General features: G+C 37.9%; 1 protein-coding gene across 1 annotated transcript in view; it reads left to right on the top strand.

The window, feature by feature from the left end:
- The window catches only part of LOC131891794 (disks large homolog 5-like), a gene marked incomplete in the record, with an annotated part of 32,443 nt that extends 30,830 nt beyond the window's left edge, over window positions 1–1,613 (top strand). The window contains 4 exon segments of the mRNA XM_059241457.1: window positions 389–513; window positions 578–682; window positions 767–986; window positions 1,186–1,613. Coding sequence (XP_059097440.1) covers window positions 389–513; window positions 578–682; window positions 767–986; window positions 1,186–1,295 — 560 coding nt within the window.
- Window positions 1,614–10,425: the final 8,812 nt, after the last annotated feature.

The following is a 10,425-nucleotide window of genomic DNA, read 5'->3' on the forward strand; positions in this document are numbered from 1 at the left end:
GGGAACTATTGGAAAAAAGGAAGAGTGATACAATTATTGTACAATTTGCTTCCCTCTAATATCCTAAGGGAATACGCAGGCGTTGATTCGGTAGCATCTTTGAAGTCAGATTTGCACAATTTTTTGACATGCCTTCCAGATCAATCCTACATTCAAGGGCTAGTGCGGTACGCCAACTTAAATTCGTTTGCCGACTAAATGTCATCTAAAATTTAAGTGGCCACAAATAGGCAAAGTATAAACCTTAATTTCAATAGTGCTGGGGATTACCTTCCTTGTGGTGGTTCGAAAAGCCATGTTTTAATTTCAATTGCTTTTCCTTCACCTCAAAATTACCAAAGTCCTACTTAAAAGCTTGAGTCGAAATTGTGCTTTCTTGCCGTCATAGATTTGGTCACCCGACCAGTGCTGATTGTGGGACCCCTTGCTGACGCCGTTCTGGAGAAGCTGATTTCTGATTATCCTCATAAATTCACCAGATGTGATCCCAGGGTGACGAGTTGGAATAGCGAGGTAAATTGAAAAACTATTTTCAATGCAACATTTTGCTCATTTGTTCAATATTTGTTTGTTTTAGAATATTGAGCGAGCTCTCATGACCAACAATGTGATCGAATATAAAAGGCGGGGAACTCAATATGAGTGCATCACGGTGGAAGCTATCAAGGATGTCTGTGAGAGGGTAAGTTAGGGGAAGATATAGTTGAATATTGCCGCTCAAATCCATCAGTAATAATATTTCCAACATATGTTTTTTCATCAACAGAACCAACATTGTATCTTGAACGTGCATTTGGAGGTGGTGGAGAGGCTTCATCAAAACCACATTTATCCAATCGTGCTTTTGATCAAATTCAAATCCGTCAAGCAGATCAAGGAAGTCAAAGTTCCAACAATGAGCGCCGATCGGATCTCCCAAAAAGATGCCAAGAACATTTTTGAGCACACGCAAAAGCTCGAGGGCGACTACAAACACCTCATATCAGGTACAAATGTAGTTTACATGATCTAAAAGAGAACACTAATCATCAAATAAAATATTGATCAGTCCCAATTAGCTAATTTTGTATTACCCGGCAGAGGGAAAACCTCCACACCCACAGATTTAATAAGGAATTTGCGCATTCGATTCACACAATATTACGAAACTAATCAAAATAACCTTAATCACTATTTTTGTTTCAGATATCATTCATGCTGGCGCCAATTTGATGCTAATGTGCGCTCAAATCAATAGCAAAATCGACCAGGAACAGAATAAAACTTTGTGGGTTCCCTGTGGAACAATTTGGTGATATGGTGTTGCCAAAACTTACTTACGTCAGTCTTCCATCCCATTTTGTATCAATGAAAAGTGTTCACCAGAGGAAAACTGAACTTCCTGATGGATGTTTTTAATGTCCCCTGTTAGTCTAGTTCCTAGTAACATTAACAGCAATATTTATTGCCAAAAAAGTTGTCTGTCCTCCGAATTTCTACCTAAAGATGCAAGCTGTTATTTCGTATTGAATGAGTATTCATGTTTGCTTTCTATGTCTGTTGTGAAGCATGTGAACTTGTTTTAGTCTTCCCTCTCTACCTGTCATTTCAATCAATAAAATTACTTATTCGAGCACCAGCGTTCGTCTTTGACCAATTCTCAGGTCGCTAGACCATTTTCGAAACTTCAAAATTGAACGATTACACGTTCAAGTGGCTGTTCCTCCTCCACAGCTTTTAGCGCCACGAAACTTCATCTGTAGTTGAGTTGACCACTAGTTGAAACAGTGTCATTTCCAAGGGATTGTAAGAAAAGATGGTGAATTAAAGGGAATTTCATTCACGGAGGTCGAATGGCGTTAAGTCTCAATGAAGTAGTTGAGTGATAATTGTTGCCTTTGTTGGCAAGGATGTTTAGACTCCTATCACTATCTCCAGTTAACTATTTCGTCTGGGGCTCAGTTTAATCTGATGCCAACAGGATTGTCTATTCACCAATATCTTCCTTTATTATAATCATAAAGGAAAACAGGGCCAATATACTGAAGGACTTTTTGATCAAGAAGCGTTCCTAATTCAGGTCTGACGTAGTGAGTCCTTGATACAAAGGGGGATTAGTTCAAAAAGTATAAGGATTAGATTTGTCAATGACACTCTCTACAAAATTACAACACATTGGGGCCCTTATTTGCAACGTCAGAGTACCCTAACGAAATGAAGAAGAGGCACAGTAGATTAGATTGAAAAGCCCGTGAAAAACCAAACCAAAAGATAAAAATATATTCGAAATGGTGCAAAATTTGAAACTTTAAACAAGCCACTTTTCAAGAAACCGGCCCTTTGAACACTAGATGGTGATAGCTTCAAAAATTGATGACGTCAACTTGAAAGCGTCAAAGTACGTACTCTCTCTCAGAGTTTTTGTACAGAAAAAGGTTCATTTGTTTAAACATATTGGTACGGTTGCATTTAATGATTTACAAATTTATCGTCATTTCCTAAACCAAAATCAAACCCACAAACAGAGGTTTGTTTTCATAATTTATCCAAAAAAGAAACACTTTTTCATCATCCATTTAGACAATTTTTCTTAGCAGCTGACAGACTAGAAAACCTGGCATATTGCGAATGATTTCCTTTTGGACCTAAAACTTAATTTGATAGATTTCTGCACCCTTGATTATGATTATCATCTTACTAAAACGGCTTGCCTATTCACTTGGGATCAATGGCCACGATCATCTTAAATTTCTGACATTTCAGTGTCACTTTTTTCCATTTACTCATACTCATAATATAAATAATTTTTTAGGTCTTGAGCGTGATTTGAAATTCTATGAAAAACTTTTATGGTTTCATCGACAAAATATGAGATAAATGATTCAAAAGATTTCTCAAGTTATACTATTTGAAGCTTTTCCATAACTTTGGCAACGTTTGACTTCAGCCAAATAAGACGGTGGTTTGCCCGCAGGCTTCGATCTCCTTTCTTGGACACTGGGACAATGTTTGCCGTTTAAATTGTCCAAGTATCTTGCACTCAGCTAAGGGATTGCTCCATAACAATGGAGATACATTTTAATAACCCTTGGAGAGCAACTCAATTAGTGGGACTAGATTGTTGTGATAACATTATGTTCATCATTTATCATTTCACTTAATGAATGATTGCTATCCTTTCTCTTGGGCTTGTTAGTGCCAAAACATTGCCATTTGGTTCTACGCATAGATTTGTTCAAAATTTAAAAGGAAAGTGGATTCCTATTTTGAATTTCGGTTTGCTTTGCCAACATCTTGCAAACAGAACGGTAGGCAACAATGAGTCAAGTGCTAAGCTTAAAGAACTTATTCGATAGGCTGGCGTTTCAAAGTTTTTTCAATGAATCAAGGTCAGTATACAAAGAAATTGTAATGGGATAGGAAGAGGTCAATATGTCAATGTCTAATGGCGAAAGACAAATTTTAGGATCTCTTTAAAAACATGCATTTAGTTATGCGGAAATTTCCCCGAATACAGATGTATTCATATTATATTTCATAAATATATTAAACATTTAGAACAATTAAAAATCTCAGTTTTAGTCGTCAGTAGACTCCGACAAAAAATGTTGCTTTCACGTTGAGCAGAAATTGCAGAAGTTTGACGGTTCGGATGTGTGAAAGAGTTGAACCAAGGCATTGGGAAGAAAACCTTTTAGTACAGAGCATCCCTCTCGACTTACTGCTCAACATACTAAGCACATTTTTTGCCAGTCTAGTCGTCAGGAATTTTAACCAATGAGGGAACGAATTATTCGAGTTGGCAGGTTGTCGATAAACTGATCACCGTTAAGTGTCAACTTATTGCATTAACCATTAATTTGTCTGTGCCTCTGTTTGACCATTCGAAAGAGATTATTGGTTGCATGAGCATTTTCAATGCACAAGCATTCACCTCCATGAGCCTGTGCCAAAGAAACAAGCTGTCGAGTGGAATTTGTTCAGATTGGTGGGTAGATTCCGATTTCGCAATCGATATCTCAGTCGTTTGATGTCAGTTTGCGATCTTGCGCAACCTCTCCCAGCAAGTTGATGAAGCCACCAGAGCGAATGGCGTTCTGAACTTGAAACATAAAAACATTATTACTCTTATTTTTTCATATTTTTTGACGACCTTCCTTAACGCTTCTAAGAATAGAATTCCTTGCAGTTCATAACAAAAAAGTGTATGTTTTATCATATATCATCTGATCGACCGACGAATTAGAGTTGATGGACCTGGCTAACCCTTACATAGAGGGTTGATAAGGATTTTTTGGAGGTTCGGTTTTTCACGGGCTTATCTAACCGCTACAGGGAAGGTAATCCCCAGTACTATTAAAATGAAAAGTTAAAATTCGTCTATTTATTACCTTTCAATTTTTATATGATATTTGGTCTACCAACGAATTTGAGTTGGTAGACCAAGCTAGTCCTTGAATGTAGAGTTGACCTGGAATGCTATCTAAAAATTTGTCCAAGTCTGACTTGAAAGATGCTACCGGATCACCAAGGCCTACGTATTCCCTACGAATATCAGAGGGAAGCAAATTAAACAGTGAAGGAGCCCGAGAAAGAAGAGATGTGGACTTCATTGTTCGAACTAGCCTGAATTCTCGAGGACTTGAAGGTGTTCTCAAAACGCACATTAAGCCTCTACGGTCACTAGAATTGACCCTAAATCCTGGGTTGGGACAAAGCTCATGGATTGGCATTCAATTCCATTGAATGTGATCAAGGAATGGTTAAGCAACATATGCTTTCACTTGTTTGAGCATAAGGCCATTGCCGTTGACGCATTTATCAAATTAATGTTTTTTTTTGTTGGATCTATGCACTGATTCTGATATGAGGGTCCTTAGGGGGTGTTAGCCTGGCAAAAAAGGGAAAGCGGATGTCCTGCATTTTTGGCGTCCTTTGCGGCCTCTTTGGATTTGACCAGCCATGGTCTGTAACTCAGAACTTGACTTTTAGATGGCGAAACAATTGCCCCATCAAAAAAGCGCCACCACGGGCAGATTATCGTGATTTCTTTTCACCTTGAAGCCATATATTGATCCGCATTCGTTTCTATGCAGTTTTTCTGCTCTCGTCGCGTTTTCTTTGTCTTTCACAAATAACTAGTACTTTAATTTGTCTTTCAACTTCTTTTCTTAGGGTTATTGGCCATTAGCTTTACCCCTGGTTATTATATGTACATTTCAGAAGAACACTGTACTCAAGAAATATGCTTCCCCCCCCTAGCAAAGGGTGTCTGATTGATTTGTGGATACCATTTCATGGCTCTATGTGTACTAGACGTACACATACCAACTCTTAACCAACTCAGAAAGGTTGTAAGACAACGCTTTGATTTCCAATATCTTCTATATTAAGGGTTTTATGAACCACTATAATAACCAAAAGGAGAGAAATCAAGACTTCAGAATACTCAATCACTGAAATTGCCAGCGTGGAGGTACTTAAATGTAGCAATGACTATTTCATTTCTCCGCTTTGGTAACTTTCATTTCAGTCATCTTTATGTTGTCATTATTGAAGCAACTGATACTTTGCTTGAATAACGCGTGAGGAACGAAGGCTTTTGTACTATCAAGAAAAACCATATGTGGAGACCTTTCCGATATTGCAAGGTATTTAGCTCACAAATGGAGAAACCTTGGACGCCCACTTGAACGTCAAAACGCCAACGGGGGTCTGGTTCCAAAATTGTACATTTATTCATCAACCAAGCATTTTGAACAGCACTCAATTTCTCTTGCTTGCTTTTCTATTGGTAGGCCATAGTTTTGGCTAAAGAGATAATGGACTGGAGTCCAGCTCCAAATGAGTCAATATTTATACAAATGGGCCAGCCAAGGGCTCAACTCAGATCAAAATGTTGAAACATACTTTACCCAAGCGACCAATAGTTGGGTCTCTGCTCTAGCCCAATCTACTTAGAAACCGCCGGTCCATGATTTAACCCAGCCTGAACCTGACAGGGCCACATTTCAGCCCAACCCTGTCCCGTTGACATGAAATCACATATGACCATAAACGGTCACTACTTATCAACATTTGGTTGTTCTTTTTTCCTTTTTTACATATAATAGGGTTTCGTTTTATGATTTGGAGTTACAATTGATCATTTAGCTCTACTTTCTACACTCAAACATGGCCCAACTCGAACGTGGCCCAACTCGGACAAGGCCCAGCTCGGACAAGGCCCAACCTGAGTATGGCACATAGTTTGAACCCAATCAACCCAACTCAACCCACAATTAGATTCATTTTAGCCCAGTCTATCATCCAAAGACTGCCAACCCAGCTCAACTCAAAATGGGTCACCCACCCTTTACCCAACCCATGAACAACTGGAATATGGACGGGGACGCTTGGTTTGGGAATTAGCTTTTCGCGATTAAATTAACGCATTATGCTCTTCTTCAAATGAGAATGATCCCAGGCTACAACAATTACTCATTTCAATTTTCAGCTTGATCGAGCGACTGGATCAAAAGTTATGCCGTCTCAAAAGGCACTACAAAGCTCTTCAATGAATGAACGAACTAGCCCTCTTGTGGTAATCGATTACCAGATGAGGGCTAAGTCATTCATTCTGTGCTCTGTTATGTACTGCACTTTGAGAGGGCATAACTTTGGACCCAGTCGTTTGATTGAGCTGACATTTGAAATACGCAATCGCAGGGATCTGGGGCCAGCCTTATTTGAAGAAGATTTTAATTCATGGACCCAAATTTGAGTTGCTAATTTTCAACCTTACCATCCCCGTCCATATTCCAGTGGTTCATGCCCAACCCAAACCAAAAAATAATGGTACATGTCTAATTCTGACAAGAAGTGGAAAGCAATTTGCGCATTGATGCCTAGTTACTGGCTTCTTTTGATTGACCAAAAAACAACCGATTGGCCTGGCCATTGTCCAGATCATTTGTGACTGAGTCAAACAAAAGACCAAATGTAAAAAAATGGAGGTGATCTATTTGGATAAGGTTTGAGACCACTGCTATTGCAGATGGGTTACAAAGTTTTGAGAGTTCCGGGATGGATATTTTATTTCGCTTTTGTAAAATTAATGGAGGAAGATATCCCAAATAATGCGGTTCTAAATTGCTTTTACAAATGGTTTTAGGCAAGCATAGCAATGGCCTTTTTTGGCCTGTAATTTGCATATTTTACAATTTTAAGACAACCTTTTCCCAATCATTCTTTTACTCATCACTTTTTAATCATATTTTATTATTTTCCCACATTTTTTTGCCATATTTTTTGCCCATATCCATCACCTTTACGGCAAATTTTTCTACCATTTCCATCACTTATTCACGATTTTTTTTTTTTTGATCATTTTCATCAACTTTTTATCCGCTGCTTATTATGAATCTGTTAAAATTGGCGAGACTTGTGAATCTAAACGTCTTGATCATTTAGTAGTCACAGATCAAGATGCTTTAGAGGCCATCAGGGACTTAATGCTTCTGTGTTTTCCTTGCCCTGATGGTGTGAGATCTCAGTTACTCATGAGATGCTCGCAAGTTCTTGCTCTCACTTGATGCGTTACTTCTTGCATCAGGGTAAAGTTCCGTTCTCTCTAAAGCTAGCTTTAGACAAGTTTCGTGTGGTCCATTTTGTCTTTCCTCCTAGTAAGCATGGGTTCCCAGCCCATTTCAGCACGGATTCACAACTGATTGAGCACATAGAGCACGTCAAGGAGGGACTAGAGCGTCATGAGCCGGTCGATGTAGTTTATCTCAACTTTGCGAAGGCCTTCGATAAAGTAGATTTTTGGTTAGAAGACTCTATGAGATTGGGATTCAAGGCAAGGTTCTCAATTGGTTAAGAGGTTTCATTTGTGGCAGGAAGAAATTAGTTAAGGTCGAAGGATCCGTTTGTGATTAGCTTGATGTCAAGTCAGGTGTTCCTCAGGGATCCATTTTAGGTCCTCTCCTTTTTATCATCTTCATTGCTCCACTTCAGAAACTCAGTGCTGTTGATGGAAATTAGCCAAGATCCTAAGAGTCTGGTGGATGTCATGGATAAAATCTACTCTTGGGTTGGTGAGAATAACACGGCTTTGAATGGAATTCAGCCAAAACCATCGGCCAGTACCCCCATTTTTTCGTTCAGAGTGGAAAAGAATCCCGATTTGAGATTAATTTCTGTAGTGGTCTTAGCGAGATTTGGAGTTTTACACCGCCTTTTTAGGAGTAACCACCATTGGATGGCACCAAGAGTTGGGCGATCTCTAACTCGTCATGGTGTTACTCACAATACTGATAAAGTTTTTTTGCAAATGCTAAGACTTCTAATAACGATTTTCGTTGTTATTGAAACAAAAGGAACAACTTTTGTAAAAAATAACATCTTGGATTCTAGCTCAGATTAGAATATTAACCCATTTAAAACCTACAAAGAGATAGCATTTTTAAAAACGTAATGCATAGATGTTGGGAGTAACCTTCGTTGCGTTTCCAGCTTAAATCTTATTCAAATCCATGGAGCAAACGATAAGATATCTCGTTTCCAAAGATTGCATTTGCAATAAATTTGACTAGAAATTGCACCGGTTATATCTGAAAGCAATTGCCAGGAAATATAACATGCTTTTTCAGTGCCTCAAATATAAATGGATATATTTCCCTTTTCTGAAGCAGGTAGAAAACCCCGAATATAGTTTGCAATATAATTGAAAACTTACTTGATGTCAATATTTCACAATTGTAATGCCGTACTTGTCAATCGCAACTTTAATCAAGCTTAATCTTGAACTTTGACAAAATTATATTAACGTTGAATAAAAACGCGTCGCTGGTACCTAGAAATTAATCATTGCAAAAAGCGACAATTCTGAAAATTAAACTGTCACACGTATCGTTCAAATATTTTAGGAACCTAATAGGATGGTGTAGCTTTTGGCACTTAAGTAAAATGAAAGGCAATTTTACATCTTTTGTAAGTTTTAAGCGACATTTTTGGGGACCTCTAGCTTGTAAAGAAATCTGAAAAAAAGGAGAAATATTATGTTGTTGTTGTGTCCTTGAAAAAGACAATCATGTTCCTTGGGAATTTTGGTCATTTTTCGATCTTTTACTGCGTAAAACGCAACTTTCAAGTTGTAATAACTAAGCATGTGCTAAATAGAAATTTATGAAATTTTACGTCAGTACATAACTAAGAGTATGTTTGAACCTGAATGACTACGTTTTTTACAATGATGCATTTTAGTGGGCTTTAAGTGATTTAGCACACTTCACTGGGCTAGTTTTGAACATGTGTATTTTACAAAAGTTGTTCCTCTTGCTCCTTTGACAAAGAAAAACATATCTAGATTTCTTGGCATTTGAGCAAACACTCAACCAGAAAATATAAACACCGTGTCGTTCAATGATATCCGTTTCTTCCATCCAGTCTAGGGCTGTCTTCAACTTGTCTCGATATACAACCGGTTAACCGGAACAGATCGAGCGTGCGAATAGCAGAAGGAGCCACACCCTACTTTTGTTGATTGTCATTAGTTCGGAGTTCATAGTCTTTAAAGATTCTGATGTATCGAACACATCAGGGAATTCTTCAAGTATTTTCGATTTCTTGGACTCGTGTTCGCAAATTGGAAGTCCTGCGGTATGCACATTTACTTTGGGATGGGAATAGTCTGGGTGGTGCAATTCATTTCTTGTGAAGAATACTTTTGTCGGATCAAACCCATGACGGCAAATGTAGCTCAACTGCAAGCTCTCTTTGTTTTTGTAGACGCGGTGGTTATATTTTCTGGTTAAGTGATTGCTCAAATGCCAAGATATCTCGATTTGTTTTCCTTTGTCAAAGGAGCAAAAGGAACAACGTTTGTGAAATACACATGTTTAAAAGTAGCTCGGATAAGTGTGTAAGATAACTTAAAGCCCATTAAAATGCATCATTGTCAAAAACGTAGTCAATCAGTTTTAAGCATACTCTTAGTTATGTATTGACGTAAAATTTCATAAACTTCTGTTAAGCACATGCTTAGTTATTACAACTTAAAGGTTGCGTTTTGCGCCGTAAAAGATCGAAAAATGGCCTAATGATGCTTCCAGTTATTTCCAAGGAATATGATTAACTTTTTCAATGACACGACAAGAAATAACATTTCTCCATTTTCTTTAAGATTTCTTTCGAAGCTAGAGGTAGCAAAAAATGTCGCTTAAAAATTACAAAAGATGTGAAATTGCCTTTCATTTTACTTGAGTGCCAAAAACTACACGATCCTATTAGGTTCCCAAAATATTTGAACGATACACGTGACAGTTTAATTTTCAAAATTGTCACTTTTTGCAATAATTGACTTCTACGTACTAGCGAGGTTTTTATTCAACGTTAATATAATTTTGTCAAAGTTCAAGATTAAGCTTGATTAAAGTCGCGATTAACAAGTATGGCATCAAAATT

This window comes from Tigriopus californicus, chromosome 12, assembly GCF_007210705.1.
Source record: "Tigriopus californicus strain San Diego chromosome 12, Tcal_SD_v2.1, whole genome shotgun sequence".
Taxonomy (NCBI): Eukaryota; Metazoa; Arthropoda; class Copepoda; order Harpacticoida; family Harpacticidae; genus Tigriopus; species Tigriopus californicus.